Source organism: Perognathus longimembris, chromosome 7, assembly GCF_023159225.1.
Source record: "Perognathus longimembris pacificus isolate PPM17 chromosome 7, ASM2315922v1, whole genome shotgun sequence".
Lineage (NCBI taxonomy): Eukaryota > Metazoa > Chordata > Mammalia > Rodentia > Heteromyidae > Perognathus > Perognathus longimembris.
Window position 1 is genome coordinate 3,524,392 of NC_063167.1, and position 21,511 is coordinate 3,545,902.

General features: G+C 59.5%; 1 protein-coding gene across 1 annotated transcript in view; it reads right to left on the reverse strand.

Annotated features, from left to right (window-relative positions):
- Chd5 (chromodomain helicase DNA binding protein 5) overlaps positions 1 to 16,209 on the reverse strand; it is a 49,765-nt gene extending 33,556 nt beyond the window's left edge. Inside the window, exons 1-3 of the mRNA XM_048349811.1 lie at positions 16,074 to 16,209; positions 8,489 to 8,616; positions 592 to 771 (exon numbers count right to left, since the gene is read on the reverse strand). Of these exons, the coding sequence (XP_048205768.1) occupies positions 592 to 771; positions 8,489 to 8,616; positions 16,074 to 16,152 (387 nt within the window). The 5' untranslated portion in view covers positions 16,153 to 16,209. The remainder of the gene's footprint in view (positions 1 to 591; positions 772 to 8,488; positions 8,617 to 16,073) is intronic.
- Positions 16,210 to 21,511: the final 5,302 nt, after the last annotated feature.

The following is a 21,511-nucleotide window of genomic DNA, read 5'->3' on the forward strand; positions in this document are numbered from 1 at the left end:
AGCTCGTTCCGCTCTGTTCCCAGGGTCTGCGGGCTCCGGGACACAACCAGGCTCATCCCCACAGCCACTCTGCTCTGCTCCGAGCTCGGTGGGAATGCCCACTCGGGCACAACAGAGCATGCGCTGAGGACCTGTACCACAGCAAGCAGAGCTAGCCAGCTGCCGCTTGCAGCAAGGACTCCATTTGTTGTTTCACTTTCCCAAATGACTCCACGTGAGGGGCCCCGGACATCAAACTTGAGCTCAAGCCATCACTTTCTCCAGCAACCGTGGGCAGCACGCTGGAGTGTTCTACCATCTGCCAAGAGCAGCCAATGCATCCGCAAGACGCACAAACTCCTAAGTTTCAGCCATCATCATCTCAAATGTCTCCCAGGCTTGGGGCTACACTCTAAAGCGTCTACCATCCACGTGCACGCATGGGCACACACAGACTTGGGGTTCCGTGTGCCACCTGTTTGGAATGGGTCATGGGTTAGAGGTCCAGAACTGTGGCAAAAGCCGGGGATGAGCCCCGGGCTGAGCTCCGCCCTGTGGTTACCTGAAGCCAGGGCCCCTGAGCTCCGGGCTGAGCTCCGCCCTGGTGCTCACCTTTAAGCATCCGTCATCATTGTCATCTTCGTCTTCATCCTTCTTCTTACGTTTGGTTTTTTTCTCCTTCTTCTCCTTCAGTTTCTTCTTCCTCTTTTTGTTCGGGGAGTAGTCGCTACCTTCACTCTCCGACTTCTCTTCCAGATCCTCCTCGTTTTCTGATAGCTCATCGTTACTCCCCTGAAAGACAAAGGGGGACAAGTGAGGGCCCCATGGGCTGCAACAGAACCCAGGGCCTGGGCTGCAACACAGCCCAGCACAGGCCGGACAGGTGGGCCGCCCATACCTGGGACCAGTAACCATTCACCACCATATCCACGGCCCACAGCTTGCGCCAAGGCCCAGCAAGAAGGACCCAGACCGCCTGAACCTGCACTGGCCAGACGTCTCATCCTCTGAGAGCAAATGCGGGTGGGGTAAAACCAGACCACACACACACACACACACACACACACACACACACACGCACGCACTCACACACGCACACACACAGAGACAAGAAGCCTGCGTGCAGCTCCCATGGGACAAGCTCAGCCTCCCCGCAGTCAAGTGTTTGGGACTGTAACGAGAGTTCCATAATGACACTGGGACTCGGGTACGCATGACCGTGTCAAAACAGCGGCCACCAGGTGCCGGCGACTCACGCCTGGAATCTAAGCTACTCAAATTGAAAATTCAAAGCCAGCACAGGCAGGAAAGTCTGTGAGCCTTTTTTTTTTTTGCTCACTCTACCACGTGAGCCACAGCGCCACATCCGGCTTTTTCTGTGTATGTGGTGCAGAGGAATCGAACCCAGGGCTTCATGCATGCAAGGCGAGCACTCTACCGCTAAGCATATTCCCAGCCCTGTGAGACTCTTATTACCTATTAACCACCCCAAATCAAGAAGTGGTTGTCTGGGCCCTGGTGGCTCACACCTGTAATCCTAGCTATTCAAGGAGGCTGAGATCTGAGTATTGTAGTTCAAAACCAGCCAGGCAGAAAAGTCTATGAGACTCTTCGATCCAATAAACTACTTAGGGAAAAAAAACAAAAACAGAAGTAGAGCTGTAGCTCATGTGGAAGAGCCCTAGCCTTGAGAAAAAGCAGCTCAGGGACAGTGCCCAGGCCCTGAGTTCAAGCCCCAATATGGGCACACATTTGCATGCGTGCGTGCGCGCACACGCACACACACACACACCACTCCAGAAATGGAGGTGTGACTCAGGTGGTAAGAGAGCCAGCCTTGAGCAGGAAAAGTTAAAGGACAGCACCCAGGCTCTGAGTTCAAGCCCCAATACTGGCATGCACCCAAAAAAGGTGCCCAAGAAAAGCCCCAAATGGGAGTCGATCCTCCACCTGGTGCCCGCTGGGCGGCCAGCCCGGAAGCCTCCTGCATGCCTCTCGTGGGGCTACGCCACCCAAGGGAAACCTGTAATTCATGCAGAGCGCACACCCCACTTTTACCTGAGAGCTGACATGGAGGCCGCCACCATCCAAGCCCACCTTTTTTCCCCACCAGCCCCAGGAGAGAAGGTAATTTAGGCAGCTTGTAAGCCTGGCTTCCTTGATTTAGCCTCCTGTCCGTACAGGCAGAAAATGGCCCATTTATATGGAGATAAGGGTGTCTGCGGCCTAAGCGTGGCCACCTGAACGGTACTGCCCTTTGGAGGCTGGCAGAGCCCTCTCAGCCTGGTCTGTGGGGAGGGGCTGGCACTGTTGCCACAGTTACCAAGGCTTGTCACCCTCCTGATTGCCATGGAAGGTTTTCAAGGTGAGCAGAGAGAGGCACAGGAAGAGATGGAGAGAAGTAGAGATGAAAAATGAGCTCAGGAGACAGCGGTGGGAGAGGGGAAGACGAGAGGGGATGGAGAGGGGATGGAGATGGAGGAGGAGGAGGAGGAGGAGGAGCAGGGAGAGCCCCAGCCGAGCTCTGCCCTTCCCAGTGAAGCCCTCATGAGGCACTGGTGGCTGCCTTTTTACTCATGGCTGCCTTTTTGCTCGTGGCTGCCTTTTCCAAGGAGAGATGCTCCACACAGACTCCTCTCAGCGGGGCGGACAAGGTGACTGAGAAGCTTTCCCTGAGACCCAGACGCTCCCTGCGCCATGCCGCCTCCTGGAGGCCCTGCTTGCTCTCGCCCGCCAGGCTCCCTGTTCTGAAGCCTCTCCATCCACTAATCAGCACGTCGGTGGCGCCAGCACAGGCAGAAGCAGAAGTCCTAGCTTTCCTAGATCCTACAGAGATCCCAGAACACTGACTTTGCCACAGCAGGCCCCAGGAGAAGCTGCCAGAACCTGGCGGCTGCCTAAGTCAGAACAGAGCAAAGATCCCATTCCTGGTGCTGATGATAATGAAGGCCCTGAGGCTACAGCTCCCAAGCTCAGCCAACGTCACTGTGGCCATTCACTCCCCCAAGGGCGTCTGAGTTCAGCTCAGGTTTTCAAGAGACCTGAAAAGCACACTCCGTCCCAGACCGGGCCCACCAAGGGAGGCGAGTGGGATTCAGCACCGTGGACAGCAGCCACAGGCCTGCCCTGGGGACCCACCCTGCCCAGCCCAGCCAGGGAGGAGGCCCGAGGGCCCCGGATGGACTGACAGCTGCTTGGCCTGTTTGCCCTGAAGCCCTGAAGCTAGCTCCCTGGGAGGTTTTGCTCCTTGCTGGCCCAGGACTTGAACAAGACATGTGGCAAGCCGAACCTCGCCTTCCTCTCCTCAGTTAAAAGAGACCTGGAACATTTCTGACATGGGAGAGAGCCAGCGGAGAAACTCTGCTCTGCTCTTCTCAGACAGGAAAGGCCAGGTCTCCAGAGCCCCAGCATGTGCCCTGGACAGGGAGCCCACCCAGGCCAGAGCAGCGTGCCTTCAGAACGCCACCAGCCATTTGCTCCAGGCACCATCGACCACTCCCTGGCACAGAGGCACTTCCTCCCTTGGCAGTGCTCCAAGATGCCCCTCCCATGACAACCCCAGCTTCAAAGATACAGCCAGATGACAAACCAGACTCATCTCCCCCATTTCTGTCCAACAGGGCTGGGCTGCAGCCAACTGCACAGGGTGCCGGGAGCCAGGGGACAGGGTCAGGACAAGCCGGGCTGGGCAGACGCTGCCACATCCCACAACGCAGGAGACGCCAGGAGTAGCAGGCAGGCATGGCCCAGAACACAGGGCCCAGATGGAGCCAAGGGTGAGCCGGAGGGCAGGGGGAAGGCATCTCCAGCCGATCGTGCTCTCTGGCAGGAGCAGCAGTGTGGGCACAGCTTGAGGGAACGGGGCTGGCATGGGGCAGAGGTGGGCACGAGCCGGAGGGCTCACCCAGCACCCGATTCAGAGCAGAATAAGAGAGCAGGAGGGTGACAGAATATGCTAGAATCCCAGGAAGGCAGGTCTGCAAATCATCAGTAGTTCCTTCTTTCTTTCCACCACCTGCCTTAGACTCAGACAACACATTAACCTCTCATTCCATGGTTTGGGGGGGTGAGGAGTGGCCCAGGAAAGAACCCAAGGGAAGAGAAGGCTTTGACTGCCAGCGCCCCGCCCCCAGCCCACCCCCCTTTTCCTGAATCTCCACCAGATGGAGACCACATAAGCTGGACCACCCTGTCCTATACATGATCTTACCTGAGCCTCTACCTCCCCCACCCACCCACCCCCCCCCCCGCACCCTCTACCCCATGGTACAGGACAGGAGAATTCACACTAGGATGCTTCCACACCCCTACCAAAAAGTAAAAAATAAAGAAATAAAAGGAGAGGAAGAGAACTGCGAATGGTTCTCAACAACTCACAGAGGAGCGGCTCATCGGCAGGATAAAGGGTGTACAGTCGTCGGGTGGCAAGAAGGAGCCAGTGACTCATGTCTGTAATCCTAGCTGCTCAGGAGTTTGAAATCTGGGGACTGATTTGAAGCCAGCTGGGGCAGAAAAGTCCCTTAGACTCTTACCTCCAATTAACCACAAAAAGCCAGAAATGGGGCTGTAGCTCCAAGTGGTAGAGCACTAGTCTTGACCACAAAAGCTCAGGGACAGCACCCAGACCCAGAGTTCAAGCCCCAGAACCAGGGGGAGGGGGGGGGGAATCAAGAGCCAGAAGAACAGTGACCATTCACTATCTTACAACTTGGACGGGAAGTTCTAGCCATATTCCCATATTCCATTCAGAGGAAGAGACTCAGGCACAGACCAGTAATTAAATAAAGCTCACAAGCCAACCTTAGCCCTGAGGTCTAAGAGATGAAATCAACACTGTGTGCTGTGAAAATGAGGATGACAGTTGGGCCTCTGACCTTGACACTGACCTTCACTGCAACAGCCCTGGATGTGACTGGAGGGGATGCTCCAATGGCTGGGAAGAGAACCTTCAAGGCTGCGGAGCCCGCCCACAAAGCGCCTTACACGGTGCCTGAGCTGGGGTACAGCGCTCTGCGCAGGGCCCTGTTCTCTGAGAGCTGGGGGGGCAGCATGACAGCCACGGTCCCTGAGACCCCATTCGGGGGGTCTCTCCCCTACATCCTTCCTCCTTCCTAGATTCAGAGACATTTCCGGATCGAGGTCTCCTTTCTGCTTCTCCCCTCCCTCTGTAGCTCACACACATTCTATATTCCCCACCCCCCCCACCCCCAAATAAAACAGAGGTATTTAAACTCAAAGGCAAGATCTGGAGAGTTGGTCATTCTGCATTTGGGGTCCTTCAAGATTGAGAGGGAAAAAGAAAGAATGAAATATGAGCCTCCCCATTCACGAGTGTTATAAACAGTTATAATTTAGCACTGAATAATTGGTTGCTATGGCAACCGCTGCAGTACAGGTTGAAATCGTTTCTCCCTCCTGCGTTCTGGTCTGACAAGGAGCTTCATCTACATATGCTCAGGTTCCTGCTGCAGCCCAGTTATTTCATGTAAATCAGAATCCAGGACTTTGCTGCCTACCACCACCACCCCCAAAACACAATCACAAGGCTGCTTGGGGGCCCACTCCTCCTGGCCCCTCTAACCTTTATCTTGGCATCACGGGGTGGGAGAAGGGAGGGAAAAGGGGCAAAATTATGATTTGGATCTGCCCTGCAGGTGGGCAGCTGGGATCCTCTGGACATGTGTGCTCCGGACTCCCCAGAGACCCAACAGCTGGCCAGAGCCAGGCTCTCAGGGGGGTGGGTAGGGTCCCCTCCAGGGCCTCTCATCTGGGGGGCTTCCATCCACCATTACCACGAACCCCTTTTGAGGAGCAACAAGGCAGCTCCTTGGAGGAGCAGGAGCAGGGGTTGGGGAATGGAAGCCAGAACAGGGTGGAGCGGGGGGGGGGGGGGGGGGGAGGGGGATGAGGGAGTGGGGATGGAAATGAGAGGCAGGGAAATACAGGAAGTGATATGAGAGGTTAATACAGCAGAGAAGCAGGACACAAGGAGAGGCAACGCATGAGAGTCAGAGACCGACTACGCAGGGAAAAACAAAAACACATAACCGAGAAAGAAAGGCTACGGAAGGCTCAGACCAGCTGCACAAAAGAAGTGACCTATGGCTGTGCTTCAGAGAGGCAGAGACAGGTCCTGGCGGCCAGCTGGAGCCCAGCTCCCTCCCGCCGGCCTCCTCCAGTCTTCTCCCTGGCCAGGGCCTGAGCTGAACCCTGCGTCCACCAGAGGGGGACTTGGCTGGCCCTGCCCAGAGGGGGGCTCCCCCAGGTGACTGTGACACCCTTGCCGGGCCCACATCTGGAAAACGGGCAGAGGCAGCCCAAACGCTAAGGCCGGAGCCCAAGACAGAGGAAGCCCTGCCTCCGCCGGTCACAAGGCCCAGGACTGAGGTCCCCAGAGCCCGGGCCACAGGAACAAGGACAATGGTGACTCCAGGAGACTTCCCAACCTCAGCCAGCAAATGTGGACTCCTGCTTCGCAGAGGCTTGCACTCTAGAAATGTCTACACCCCCTCCCCCCCGGGGCCCAAGGAAGGAGGGAGACGGGGGGCTGTGGCAGGAGCCAGGGGCCAGGACTCCTTCCGCCTCCTTGTTATCCCACGGGGGTAACGGGGACAGGGGTCTTCGCCCTCTCTGGGGCCCCCCCAGAGCCTCAGGGTAGAGGCTTTTAGACCAGGTCCCGCGCCCCACAGGCAGCCTCCAGGCTGAGGAGGGTGTGGGGAGGGTGGGAAACGCTGGGAGTGGCCAGACGTGCACCGTGACCAGCACCCAAATAGGAGGGAGCCGAAGGGGGTGCAAAACCCAAGTTCAGGCGGGAGGCCCAGGCAGCGGCTCACACCCACCCATCACCACCCTCTCTCTCCTCTGGAGTCTCCTTCCTTCGGCCTTCTGCCCCGGGCCTGCGCCCTGTAGCCTCCAGAGGAACCAGCCAGAGCTGCGACTGTTTCTGTCCCTCTCCGCTCACAGCCTTCCAGAAACCCCATCTCGCTCAAGGCCCCAGGGGAGGCCTGTAGCGGGCTGCAGCTGCCACTGCCTTGAGTAACGTCCAAACGTCTCCCTCCACTCCCTGGTGGAGAGTGAGGTGCACCCCCCAGGGCTGCCTGGAGTATTGGAGGTGACCCCTGGAGGCCTCCACTCCACAGGGGCTCGCCAGGGTCCTTTCGCCACCAGCTTCCCCATCTCACCGAGTTCCGAGGCTGACCCTGAGGGTGGACGTGACGTCGGTGGCAGCCCTGCCCTCTCCTCACCAACCTGAGTCCCCACTTCACCCGCCCGGAGCAGCGAGAACCAGGAACCAAGCGAGGGCTGCGCCACGGCCCGCCGGCAGGGCGCACCCGCGAGGCCGGCCCTTTAGCAAGGCCCCCTAAGCTTCTCCAGCTCGCCTCACGTCACTTCAGTAGGTTTTCCTCACAGGGACAGACAGTGATGGGGACCGGGGTCCGGCAGGTGGTGACCACACCGTGCAAGCGTGAGGGGACAGCAATTGCTGGAAACAGGGTGTCCTTGCACAGGACAGGGACGGTGCAAAATGACCCTCCCACCCGTTTAAGAAACAGGATGTAGGGGCTGGGAATACGGCCTAGTGGTAAAGTGCTGGCCTTGTATACGTGAAGCCCTGGGTTCGATTCCCCAGCACCACATATATAGAAAAGGCCAAAGGTGGCGCTGTGGCTCAAGTGGCAGAGTGCTAACCTTGAGCCAAAAGAAGCCAGGGACAGTGCTCAGGCCCTGAGTCCAAGGCCCAGGACTGGAAGAAAGAAAGAAAGAAAGAAAGAAAGAAAGAAAGAAAGAAAGAAAGAAAGAAAGAAAGAAAGAAAGAAAGAAAGAAAGAAAGAAAGAAAGAAGAGAGAGAGAGAGAGAGAGAGAAAGAAAGAAACAAACAGGATGCAGTCAGGTGTAATGGCACACTTCTGTAACCCCAGCCACTTAGGCAGGGGAGACAGGAGGGCCTCAAGTTCAAAGCCAGTCCAAGCAAAGTTAGACTCTATCTCAAAAAAACCAACTATAACTGGACACCAATGGCTCATAATCCCAGCGGCTGAGGAGGCTGAGACTTGCAAGGTCAAGAGACTCCATCTCTAAAAATAACCAGCAAAGCCAGGCACCTGTGGCTCATACCTGTCATCCTAGCAATTCAGGAAGCTAAGATCTGCAGATGGCAGTTCAAAGCCACCCTGGAAAGTCCACGAGACTCATCTCCAATTAACTAGCAAAAAAAGCCAGAAGTGGAGCTGTGGATCAAGTGGTAAAGTGCCAGCCTTGAGAGGGGGAAAAAAGCCCGGACCCTGCATTCAGACCCAGAGTTCAAGCCCCAGACCAGCACCAAAAAACAAAAGAAAAAGCAGCTAAAAGCCTAGTACTAGCAAATAAAAAGGCGGGGGGCGGGGCGGGGGGGGGGGAGGCCGGGGGACTGGAGTGGTACAGAGCCTGTCTAGCAAGTCAGCGGCTCCGCCCCAGGGCCCAGGGCTGGCCGTGTCCACCCCCCCCCCCCCCGTCCCCTGCCGTGGCTCACCTCCTTTTTCTTTCGCTTCCCCTTGGACTTGCTCTCCTTGAGCTTCCTGGGTTTCTTCTTCTTGGGAAGGCTCACAGGCTCCATGGGGAAGAAATCCTCAAAGGCATCAAGGCCACCATCCTCTTCTTCTGGAAGAGCAGGAGCGAGGAAGGTTAGCCTCCGTTCTCCTCAGCCAGAGCCCCGGGGCCCGGCGCGGGAGGGCGCCCGCTGCCACCCCAGCCCGCCCGCCCCGTACCCCAACTGCGCCACATCGCGGCCGCCGCGCCCTCCCCGGGCCGGGCGAGGACGGGAGTGCCCGCTGGGAATAGAATAACCACCACCCCCACCCCACCCACCCCCCCACCCCCCGCTGCAGGAAAGGGAACCCCAACCTGAACGAGGCCCTCGGGGAAGGAGGCAGCCCCACCGAACCGGAGCTGGCCAGCAGGAGGCCCCCGGGGAGGCGGAAGCGAGAGGCCCACACGGTGGTGGCCCACAAGGGGCTCCCGAAGTCAGGACAATAAAGGCGGCCAGGCCCCATCATTCCAAGATCCATGGGGCGGGCGGGGCCGCCGGGGCGCCAGGGCACGTCCCGGGCTTGACAGGACCCCTCTAACACCAGCCTGCCTTGCTTCCCTCCCAGCCCCGCGCAGACCCGAGCCTCACGGGGTACCAGGCACACCCCGGCTGGGCACCCAGGAAGATGAGGAATGTGGCGCCACGCCCACCCCACCACACGTGGTTTCCTAAAAGATGTCCACGCTTCCTGAACGGCCCGGCCACCTCTGAAACTCGGGGAGCAGAGTGTGCTTGGGTGAGTGTGGAGAGAGGGGTCGCCCCCTGTTCACCTCCGTGGCAGAGGGGGATGTGCTGGACTGCCAGCAGCCATAGCCGCTGAAGCCTGACTCCAGGGAGCCGGGGTGACCCGGGGCCCCAGACCTCACGACAGGCCACAGAGGAGGGAGGAGGGAAGCAGTAACAAACAGAGGAGAGGTATGTCCACCTCCAGAGGCAAAGGAAACTTCCAGAAGGAAGAGGCTGTAAGGGGCTCGCCAGGAAGCCAGACCAGCCACAGGGAGGGCTGAGCGCGGGGCGCGGTGCAGCGGGGGAGGCGGTGAAGAGGGAAGAGGGGCACCCATGTCTCCCCGGACAGCGGGGCAGGCGGCTAGGGGGCTGAGAGTCCGAGGGCTGCCTCCCAGGACACCCTCCTGAGGGCCGGACCACCCACCCCGGAGGCCCTGAGAGGCCTGGGAGCGCCTGCCGGCCCTGCCAGAGCTCAGCCCTGGATCACTGGGTGACACACACACACACACACACACACACACACACACACACACACACTCCAGAACAAACCCAACAGCCACCTTCCATGCCCCACACCTCTCCAACCTCTCCAGCCTGCTTCCCAGAGCCCCAAGGGAGGAAGGGAGGAGGACCCCCGCCCCCGGTGGCTCCCTGTGCCTGAGCCACCCATACCTCCGAGGGTCCTAGTCGAGCACCCCACGTGCTTTATCCCCCTACAGGGGCAAGGTGGAGCGGCAACCCCTTAACTGGCTCCAGGGAGCAAGTCCTGCCAGCCAGCACAGCCCCGCACTGGGCGAGGCGTGTTCAAGTCCCAGCCCCTTCGGGCAGGCAGATGGGAGAGCCAGGCTCCGGCAAGGCTGGAAGCTGCACCGGGAGGAGCGCGGTGTGGAGGGCGTGGGGGGGGGGGGGGGCAGGGAGGCCGCTCTGCCGTCTGGCCTCCGTGGGGCAGAGCCGGGCACGGCCAGGCTGGAGCCCGGCGGGCGGCAGAGCGGGCCCAGCCTCTCCAGCAGGGATTCCCAAAGCAGCTGCAAATGTGTGCAGAGACCCAGGAGTCACCCTGAAGGGAGACTGGGCAGCAGGGCTGGGGCTGACCGGGAGCCAGGCTAGGGTACCCCAGGAGGTGGCCATCCACACCTCCCCAGGCAGAGAACACCCCCCCCCACAGGCAGCCCAGCAGAGCCCCCTCCCCCACCCCACCCCACCCGGCAGTGCTCAACTCAGTTATGTAATGGGATCCAGGCTGATGCAATCCTCAAGGGGCCACTCCCCCCCACCCCCACCCCCGCCTTCTCTGGGTTGTCCCCTGTAAGCCCAGCAGGTGGTCTCTGCCTGACCATCAGCAAAGAGGACCCGTGGGGAGCTTGGGAGGTTCCGGAAGGGAACCTGTCAACTGCTCGTGGGTGGGGGGAGAAAGAAAGGAAGGCCCCAGGAAGACCTCCCCCCCCCCCCCGGGCCCGCTGAGCCTCAGGACAGGGCCCCCAGCCTCTGCACCCTTGGTCAGAGGGCCGCCTGGCCCAGGGCCTCCCCGGAGGTTTCGAGATAGGCACAGCCCTGTCCACACCCATCTGTGACAGGCTCTTCTGTCCCCACATGGCTTGTGGTGGCCCTCTATGACACAGTCCCCACCCCACCCCCAGTGCCAGCACCCTCCTCCCCCTCGGACCTCTCCCCCCTCTTGTGCCACAGGGCCTGAGCCTCCTCAAAACCTGGTTCACTGTCATCACCCACACACTCTCACCATCAGCCACTTCAGGTCCCAGCCCAGTGTCCACTGACCCCTGCCCTTCCACCCACAGCCCCCGGGCAGAGACAGGACAGGGCACCAGAGAGCTCTGAGACAAATGTGGCCAGGGGCCAGGGAGGACCCCCTCCCCCAGGGATGGCCCTGCCCCAGGACTGTGCTCCGGAGCCTGCGGGCTGTGCTCGCCCACACCAGCCTCGCCCCTCCAGGGCTCAGGCGTTTCATCGATCCAAGCCAGCTATAATTAGGCCCATTAGCCTGGTTAGCTGCCCCGTCAGAGCGGGCCTGGCGAGAGACGGGTGGGTATGGTAGGCTGCGGTGGAGTCTGGCAGAGCAGGGGCAGGCAGCTTTTTCCCGAGCTCTCCCCAGTGCCCCAGCTCAGGCCCGTGGGGGGCTCCCAGGCGCAGCCCTAAAGGGAGCTGGGCGGCCCCACCTAGAGCGGTCACCCAGAGGAGTGGAGGGCAACAGGCTCTAGGAGCCAGCAGGGATTCCTCTGTCTTCATACAGCAGCCCTGGAGAGGAGAACCAGCCCACTGCAGACGAGGACACGGACGCTCGCGGGATCCGACGAGCCACAGCCCACAGGTGGCTCAGCCACGTTGGGCCCCAGGCGAGGCTGGAAGCTGCCCACTGGTGCTTCTCTCTGACCTCCCCCTCCAGGTCTCGGGCCCACCCGGAGTTCCACATTTCAACATGACGTCAGGGGTGCACTCTGGGGACACGGGGGTGATAAAGGCAGGGTTGGGAGGTCACAGGACCCCTCAGGGCGTCAGAATTGGGCCACACACAGGACTCTCGGTTAAGCCCCAGCCAGACTCCAGGCCCCGCCCCCTTCCAGGGAGGGGCAGCCTGAGCAGACGCAGAAAGCAGCCGCCTGGGCGATGAGCACACACAGCTGATCAAAGTAAAGAACAGCCAGTCACTGGAGGAAAAAGTTTAATCATCCGCCCAGTGAGAGTCGGACCGGGGGCAGGGCTGGACCAAGAGATGGGACAAGAGCTCTATCACCAGAATGAGGGACTGCACAGTGATGTCATAATGTAACCCTAGCTACGCAGGAGGCTGAGCTCTGGGGAGCAAGGTTCCAAGTCAGCTAGGGCAGGAATCAAGCCCACCCCCTGGGCAGGACAGCGTGAGGCTTCAAAGCATCCCCTTTTCCCGGAGGAGGGTCCCGCGAGTCCCTCCCCGAGCCAGACCTGGTGCTGTCACCTCTACTCCCAACTATGAATGAAGTGTCACTCAGTGACCCGCAATACCAGCAGAGCCCAGGAAGGAGGGACACGGAGGGACCAGGAGTTCAGGCCACAAAGAAGCACAGACTAAAGTTCCCATGAGTCCTTGGACTCATTCGTGGGGTGGGAGGGTTAATACGCCTGCACAAGCAGCAATTAATAATTTATTTATGACATTTAACAAAACCCAGACATCACCTCATTGGCGTCTCACCAAAGGAAAGCGCCACTCCTGAGAAGAGAAGCCGGAGCGAGGCTTTCCCCCCTAAGTGACAGGGCCCGGCAGGGGGAGGAGGGTTCAAGGCCCGTGTGGGGTGAAGCGGAGGCGAGGAGGAGAAGGCATGGAGACACCTTGAAGGCAAAGGGAGGGACAGAGCATGGGAGACAGGGATGCCAGCCACCAAGAGAGAAGCAGACGCAACAAAGACTAGCCTGTGAGGGACAGGCAGAGGCAACGGGCCACCCTGCCTGGCCAAGAGAGTCTCTTGACTGCCCGTGGGCTCAGCCAAGTAGTACATTCCTCGGCGGGGCAGAGGCTAGGAGGCCGTGGAGCCCCATCTCCAGAGGAAAGACCCAAGGGGCCGGGCCTTCTGCGTCCCTGCAACCTGGCCTCGGGCTTCTCGCTCCCAGCCCCGCTGGCGCAGTGCCCCTTCCCATTCCTCTGACTTACTGAATGAGAAAGCGGGTCTCGGGAACATGTCCTCCGGGAGGCAGGCGAGCTGCCCCCTGGCACAGCGCCAGGTGGACTGAGCTCCTCCACACCCCCAGCACTGTGACCTAAATGTTCCACAGCACCAAGCCGTCACAATGACCCTCTATGAGGTAGACAGTGCTGGACCCCATTCTACTTGTGGGGACACTGAGGCAGAGGGCTGGGAGCTGCCTGCTCATACCCAATGTCTCCTCCACCCAGTTCTTGACACCTCACAGGACTGGGGTTTTGCATTTGCTGGGCAAGTCCTTTACCACTTGAACCACGCCCCCAGCCATCCAATTCTTAAGCCCTCATTCTGGCCAGCCCTCCCAGATCCCCAGAGAATTTGGCAAGGACCAGTCCTTGAGCTAGGAGAGGTAGGAACCCACCACATCTTCCTCCCCGGTACAGGATCGTCCACCGACCACAAAGCCACAGAGCTGGTGGCAAAGATGCCCACCCCCCAAACAGGAAGAATAATGCTGAGCAAGCAAAAGCCACTGTGAGGAGGAGGAGGAGGAGGAGGAGGAGGAGGAGGAGGAGGAGGAGGAGGAGGAAGAGGAGGAGGAGGGAGACAGAGCAGAGTCCAAAGAAAAACAGATTCCCTAGGGAACAAGTCCAACAACTGTGGGTTTAGAAGCCAGTGTCATCATTCCCAAAATATGGGCTCTCCAGCCACCAACCGTCATGTCTTAGGGCCAGCTGGCTCCAGGCCCCTAGAGGTCATTGTCAGGGATCTGGACCCCAGGGCTACAGAGAGACCATGACACAGGCCAGCCCTGCAGGAAGGCCAGGAAGCAGCTTGGACTGACGTCGTATCAGGGCTCAGGACAGCCTAGCCCCCCACCTCAGACACTGAGACCACAAGCCTTTCTCAGGCACTCAGCGCCAGGCACCAGACATGGCAGGTGGTACAGGGAATTGTACCAGAGGCAGAGGCCCCCCCAACACGGCGGTAGGCTGGCTGGATTCCAGATAACAGGAAGGACTCCCAAGAAAACAAACGGTTCAGATGAACCTGAGGGTAAACCTAAGGAGGCCACATCTGAGCCAGAGGATCAAGGAGTGCCCTTCCATGGCTCACCAGAGCCAGGGCCTACCTCCATGGCTGGGAGGGACCTGTGGGTGGAGGGGAGGGAGGGAGGCCCCAGTCAGGCCCGCGGGCAGGCACAGCCGGCCGTGTTCCTGAGGCAAGGAGCCCACTAATGTGGATGCTGCGTCTAAACAAGGGGTTCTGGGACGACTAAGGACAGAGAGTCCGGCTCTGATCTGCGTTCCACAGGCCAGCCTCGGCTCTCGAGTGGGAAGGGGCCAGTGAGGATCGGCTGGGACATGGTGGCGGAGACCAGAGGACAAGGCTCCCGCCAGGGACCTGGAGAGGAGTCAGAGCCTGGGAAGCATCCGGGCTGCTTGATGGATGGTGCTAAATCTCCAGGCCAGGTCTGGAGCGGAGCGTCTTCTCCGGAGAACTTTGGGGGTGCTCCTGGAGGCCCTTAGGGACAACCTGGCCCCCTCCATTGGAGGGGAAGAGACCAAGTAGACCTTGACCAAGGTCCAAGCCCTCCAGCGCCAACAGTGAGTCAGATACCTGCCAGCCTGGGCACCTTGTCCCCCTCCCCTCCTCCAGCTCTGCCTGGCAACAGGAGAGCCAGTGGAAACGGCAGGAAAGGGTGACAGGAGACCCCACCGGGGGCCTGAAGTCCCAGAAATGAACCTGCTGGTACATGCTCAGCTCTCCATGGCTCGTGCCAGTGCCACAGAAACCACACCCCAAACACCACCAGGGCCTCACGGGAGGGAACCAACCAGCAAGCAGGCCTACTGAGAACCCTGGTTCCCAGGTAGAAAACAGCCACCGGAAGCCGGGTCAGTGCCCAGAGCTCACACCTGTAATCCCAGCTATTCAAGAGGCTGAGCGCCAGTCTTGAGCAGAAAGAGACAATGCCCTGGTCCTGAGTTCAAGCCCCAGTACCAGCACAAATATAAAAATAAAAATAAAAACCCAGTATCTGTTGGGCTTCTGTGTTCCCCCAACCTGGGGATGCAACTGTCAACCATTGTCCAGGCAACCCCACCCCAAGCTGGGGCCCGGCTGGCTTCCTACCACCTCCCTCATCAGGCTCTCCTTCGCCAACACGGCTTTCCTGAAAGGGGAGGGGAGGGGAGGGGAGGGGAGGGGAGGGCCGCCAGCTCCAAGCCACCGAGCCGGCAGGCCCCGGAGGCAGCGGGAAAGCTGGGGGCGAGGGGCGTGGCCACCGGTGGAGTCCTCCCCGCCAAGACGCGGAGGCCCGGAGCCGCCGCGGGGCTCGGCGGGGCTCGGCTCCAGCCGGCCGGAGTTGGGAGGCCGGTGGGTGGGAGGGGTCGGCCCGGGGGAAGTCGTTCCCGGGGACCCCGGGGGCGCCATCCAGGCCCTCGGCGGTCAAGAGGGGGCCCCCGGACTTGGTGCCAGGCCGCTGCGTGGCACCCCAGTTTTCAGCAGGCAGGACAGCAGGCAAGTGTGGGGAAGGGGGGCCCTGTGGGCCCCGGAAACGTGAGGACCCACCGGGGCGGCCGGCTGAGGGGTCCTCCCGCAGAGCCACCCCGCGGCACCAGCCCCGTTCGGGCTGCAGGCTGCGGCCCGGCCCGGGCAGGGGCGGTGGCCCCGGGCGGCGGAGGGCGGGCCGGCAACTCCGTGACCCCGGGCGGCGCGGCGACCCCGGCGAAGTGCTGCGAGCGGCGACCGCGGCGACCCCCGCGGCCGGGGCGCGGGCGGGAGTCGGAGCGCGCGCCCCGCACGGAGCCCTCCCCCGCGGGCCCGGGGAACGGCGGGGCGCCCCCCGACCCCACCCGAGGCGCCCCGGGGCGGGCGGCCCCGCGCAGGCCGGGCGGCGGCGGGGCGAGCGCCCGAGCCGCCCGCGCGACGCCCGCCCCCTTCAAGGGCACGCGGGCTGACCCCGCCGGCGCCGCGCCCCCGGCCCGCCCCGCCCCCGCCCCGCCGCGCCCGGGGGTCCCGACCGCACCCCGCCCTCGGCCGCGCCCCGGCGCCCGCCCGGCCCCGCGCCCCGGGCCGCGCGGCGCCGGCGGGGCGGGAGCGCAGCCGGGCGCCCCGGACGCCCCCCGCCGGCCCCCGCCGCCCCGGCCCGGGCGCCCCCTCACCTGACATCTCGTCCTCGTTCTCCATCTCCTCGGCGAACAGCCGCGGCAGCTCCTCCTCGGTGCCCAGCGGGCCCCGCATGCCTGGCGCGGGGGGAGGGGAGGTGGGCGCCCCCCTCCCGCCGGGCGCGGTGCCAGCCTTAACCCGTGCGCTGCCGGACGGGCGCCGCGCGCGGCGGGCGAGGCGGCCTCGGCGAGAAGATGGCGGCCGCCGGCCCCCCCGCCCCCCCGAGCCTCCGCCCCCCCGTCCCGACTCCCCTCGTCCCGGCGCCCTCGTCCGCACCCGCACAGCCGGCCGCTCCGCCCACCGCGCCCCGCGGCCCGAGCCCCGTCGCCGGCCCCGGGTGGTGGCGGCGGCGGCGGCGCGGGCGGCTCGGCGGGGGGCGGGGGGCGGCACACAGGCCCGGATTGTGACGTCCAGTCTGGTTGCTGTGGCAACCCCATCCCATCGCTCCGGCGGCGCGACTAGTTAGCGGCGGTGAACAAGTTGCGGGGACTAGTCCCGAGCCGGCCGGCCGTCGGGGCGCCCGCCGGCGCCCGGGGACCGACGGCCCAGCGGGCAGCCCGGCCGGGTTGGCTCAGGCGCGGGGAGGCGGAGATGCCGGGCCCCCCCCCCCGCCCCCGCCAGCCCTGGGCAGGGCCAGGTCGGCGGGGCGCCCACCCCCGGCCCCCTCTCCACACTTGACCCCCCTTTCCGAGGAGGACTCCCGTCCCGCACTTAGGGAAGGGACGCTCTGGAAAGGGCCTGAATGGGTGTGCGTGCGTGTGTATGCGTGTGTGCATGTATGTGTGTATATATACACCTGTGCCGGCTGGCTCCTCCCTCGACGCCGCACCCGCCCCCCCCCCAGGGCCGTCCTCCAAAAACACAAAAACACCTCCACAGACCTGCCAGGTGGGGCCAGTTCCCAACACCCAGGCCCCGCCCCGGGCTGTGAGGTCCTGCGTGGGGTGGGCCCCCAAGCCCCCACTCTGAGCAGGGAGGACCTGCGGGGCGGTGGGGAAGGAATGCCGGCCCCCCGGGTGGTTAGAGGTGAAGAGCCGGAGGCCACGGCCCTCGGGAGCAAGTGGGTACCCTCCGCCTGCCTGTGCCCAAGCACCTCTAGGAAGGAAGTTTCAGGGGCAGAGGGTCCCGCTGTGATCCCTCAGCTGACCGCCGTGGCCACCCGTGGTGGAGGCCCCTGGAGCCCTGACCACATTGCTGCCACAGCGCATCGGATCCACCCGATTTGAGAAGGGAAGAGAAGGGGGGATTGTCTGGCACAAACCCTCAGGCCTTGGCTAAGCACCTGCACCGTCCAGGCAGACACTGACCAGTGCACAGAGCCATCCCAGAGGGCTTCTCTCTCCCTGGTATCTCTGGAGACACGTGAGAAGCGTGCCCACACGGTGCAAGACCTCTTAGGGAGATACAACCCACCCTCCGTGCCAGCAGTCATGGGTGGCCCCCCGGAGACTGGGAACGTTCGATAGCAAAACTTGCTTTCTCCTCATGCCATCCAAATTAATTGCCAACAAGCCCCAAACAAAAGCTGATCTTCATTCAGTCCTAAGCAAGGAGTGATCTGGTCCAGCCTTCCAGAATCAAAGTGCAGGGTGCTGGGAACCCCCTGCCTCTCCAGCTCATTTGGAAATCACACCGTAGACAGAGATGTTGGAGCAGCACAGCGCAGGCCCCGTGCAGGAGACAAGGGACCAGCAGCCAGCAGAAAGTCAAGCTAAGAATCTCAAAGCTCCCCTAGTCCCAGCTGTTCCAGCCACTGACCAATGAAAGCCAAGAGGAATCCCAGATTGAGTGGGGCCTACATCGTTCCAGGAAGGACTCCCAGGCTCTTCCTAGACTGTCCCCCTAGAAAAAAAACCCTAAGTTCCCACACATGCCCACTCTCCCCACAAGTCCTCTTGAATGGTGGGTATTATACCTTTTCTAAAGTCCCTTCCTCCATTGCAGAGAAACTTTGAACATTTCTCAGCACCAGAAAGCATCCCCCCCCAACACGCACACACACAGACCACAATTAACCTTATATCCAATTCCCAAGGCTGAGAAAAGATTAAAAAGATGTCCTTCCTACAAATGCTTGAGTCAAGACACCTATAGTGCATGACCGTGTGTAGGTCGTTCCCCCTTGACTCCACAGAGGTAATGTTAGCAAGAGACCAAGGACAAAACAAGACAAAAGAGGAAGTTAGTTATTTTGCCAGTCCTGGGGCTTGAACTCAGGGCCTGGGCACTATCCCTGAGTTCCTTTTGCTCCAGGCTAGCACTCTGCCACTTGAGCCACAGCCCCACTTCTGGCTTTTTCTGTGTGTGTGGTGCTGAGGAATCGAACCCAGGGCTTCACACATGCTGGACAAGCACTCTACCACTAAGCCACATTCCCAGCCCCTCCAGTCATGTTTAGAGTAGAGTTATTATCATGGTTAAACCAATGTGCAACTTCAAGACTGTAGACCAAAAATGTCTTGTTAAAAAGCAATAGTGAAAGCCAGGCAGCTGGCGGCTCACACCTATGAGCCTAGCTCATCAGGAAGCAAAGATCTGAGAATTGCAGTTTGAAGTCAGCCAGCCTGGTAGGAAAGTCCATGAGATTCTTATCTCCAATTTAACCCTCAAAAACCTGGACGGGGAGGTATGGTTCAAGTGGTAGAGCACCAGTCTTGAGCAAAAGAAAAAGGTAAGGGACAGCATTGAGGACCTAGGTTCAAGCCCCAGTATTGGAACGTGCATGTGTCAGTGTGTGTGTGTGTGAGTGTGTGTCTCTCACACACACAGCAATCCTTAAGAAGGTGAACGTTCAGTAAACTCGTGAGCACAAGCCCATCCCTAAGGTAGTTTCAGGAAACAAGATTCTCACGTTTGCTGATTGATCAAAAAACATATTACACCTCAGTGACAATTCAAAAATAAAAATATTTTTAAAAATTATATTGATTATAAAAGCAAGAAAAAATTCCCACGACAACCAAGTGCTGTCCTTCTGCACATAGCAGTCTCCAGTCCTGGGCGCGCTTTCTCTCTCTCTCTCTCAATTCCCGTGAGCCCCCAAGTCCTCCCACCACCTGGCCCTTCAAGGCCACTTGATGTGCTTCTACCGAGAGCAAGTCTGCAGAGCAGACCTGCTCAGCAGAGGGCGCCCCTGTCGCTCAGCATGTCCTACGGTGGGCAGCCCTCGGTAGACCTAGCTCCTCCTCTTAGTGAGTACAAACCTCACGGAGCCACGGGGGAGAGCTGGGCCATAGCCCGAAGCCCAGGCAGCCTCCTGTCAGCCTCCACCACCTAAAGGGCACTTCCTGAGCTCCAGGAGGGAGGCAGCTAAGCCGGTGGGCAAGTCAGCATGGCCTTAGACCAGGAAGCAGAAACTCCAGCTAGCCCTCAAATAGCCTAGAATAAAAAATATCCCAAAGACTGGAAAACTGCTGGACTGGAAGTACTTGCGCAAAACAGATCCAAGAATTATGGTATTATGGCCTTATTTAAAAGGCAGCTCTCCACCAGTAGACCTCACCTCACTGGGAGAGAAACCCCCCCAACCCGCCGCCTCCCTACCTGCCTCTCCTCCAAGAAGTGACCCCTATAGCTGAGCCCCAAATACGGACCCGCCCAGCCAGCCCCGTCCAAGGGTTCCCAAGGACAGTGTGGCTCCTTGGTCCTGCCAGACCTGAACTTCACCCCAGGAAGGGGCCCACATCCTAGCTTCAACCCTGCTCCGGGCTCCCTTGACAAGCTTGGGGAGCAAGTCCCGAGCACAAAAAGCAATGAGCAGGCCTCCCTACCCTCTATGCTCCCCTGAAGAAATCATGACCCCTCACTAGCCTCCTCCTCACTTTCCAGCCAACCAAGTGTCCCCTTAGAAGACCGAGGTAAGGATTGTGACAATTGAGGCAAGCCTAAACAACTCAATAATCCAGGCAATGGCAGTAAACACTTGTCACCCCAGCTCTATGGGAGATTCGCTGTCCTACCCCCCCCCCCAACAGGCTGGGTTATGATTTGTGGGGTGGAGCACCGACTTAGAAAATGGAGGTATTGAGCTCAAGCCCCACAACTACCAGATTATAAAAAGCTGCCAGGTGCCCATGGCTTACACCCATACCTGCACCGATATTCCTGGCTACTCAGGAGACCCAGAGTCTTGAAATTAGAAGCCAGCTGAGGCAGAAAAGTCTTGAGACTTTTATCTCCAAAACAACCAGCAGAAAAGCCAGGTCCAGGCCCAGAGTCATGGCTCAAGTGGTAGAACACTAGCCAAGCAAGGAGGCAAAGTGAGCCTGAAGTCATGAAGTCAAACTCTGGTACCAGGAAAAGGGGGAGGGAGGCTAAGGGCCACACATTAGCAACTAACACCCCAGCATTTCTTTTTAAATTATTTTTATTTATTGATTATTTATTGATTGATTGATTTGCCAGTCCTGGGCCTTGGACTCAGGGCCTGAGCACTGTCCCTGACTTCTTTGTGCTCAAGGCTAGCACTCTGCCACTTGAGCCACAGCACCACTTCTAGCCATTTTCCATATATGTGGAGCTGAGGAATTGAACCCAGAGCTTCATGTATCCGAGGCAAGCACTTTTGCCACTAGGCCATATTCCCAGCTCCCACCCCAGCATTTCATCTGGCTGCTCCTGAGGACTTTATTCCAGAACACACTTTCAGTACTGAGCAAGTCACAGAATAGAGGCTTCTGAAAGGAAAACACATTTAACCTTAGAAACAAAACCCCAGCACCTAGGGACAGCTCACATACTCAGACAGGAAGGAGGGCATCTGTGGTCCAATCAAGAGCTCGTAGGAAAGCCTGTGCCAACACTCTTATTTTGTGCCCTTTGTGAACTATCACATAGCTTATAACTCGTTTCTGTACCAACTTTTCAGATCAGGCAGGCAGGCCAGATGGGCAAAAGGAGCTATCTGCAGGTGCCCTGGGAACAGCCACAAGGACAGGTGAGATACAACTGAACTTCCCATCAGAAAAAGGGATCTGTGAGGCAAGCTCTCTGCGTGCTCGGGGCAGAGGAATCTGTGCCAGGCAAGCAAGCTCAAAGCCAACGCCAGGGCTTAAAGGAGGCCAAAATGAACAGGGTGAAGACAAGGGACATGTTTTCCTCGATGCCTAGTTAAGACCAAGGTAATATAGCACAGCAATTCATCGCGGAGGACAAGGTTTAATAGATTAACAAGCCCATCATTAAAAAAAAAAAAATCTTTTTTTAAAAAAAAGGCCTTGCACAGTTAACAGTAGCCATGTTAGCCACTTTTAATATAAAATGTGATCCATACTCAATTTACAAGAGTTCGAAAAAAGCATAGAAAAGCCACTGTTTCAATTTTATTACAAGTTTTAAAATATGGGACCAGTTTTAAAATATATGCTAAGTTCAGCTGAGGGATTCTTTTTTAACAGCCAAATTAAAAATTATTACAGTTACAGCAATGCAACAA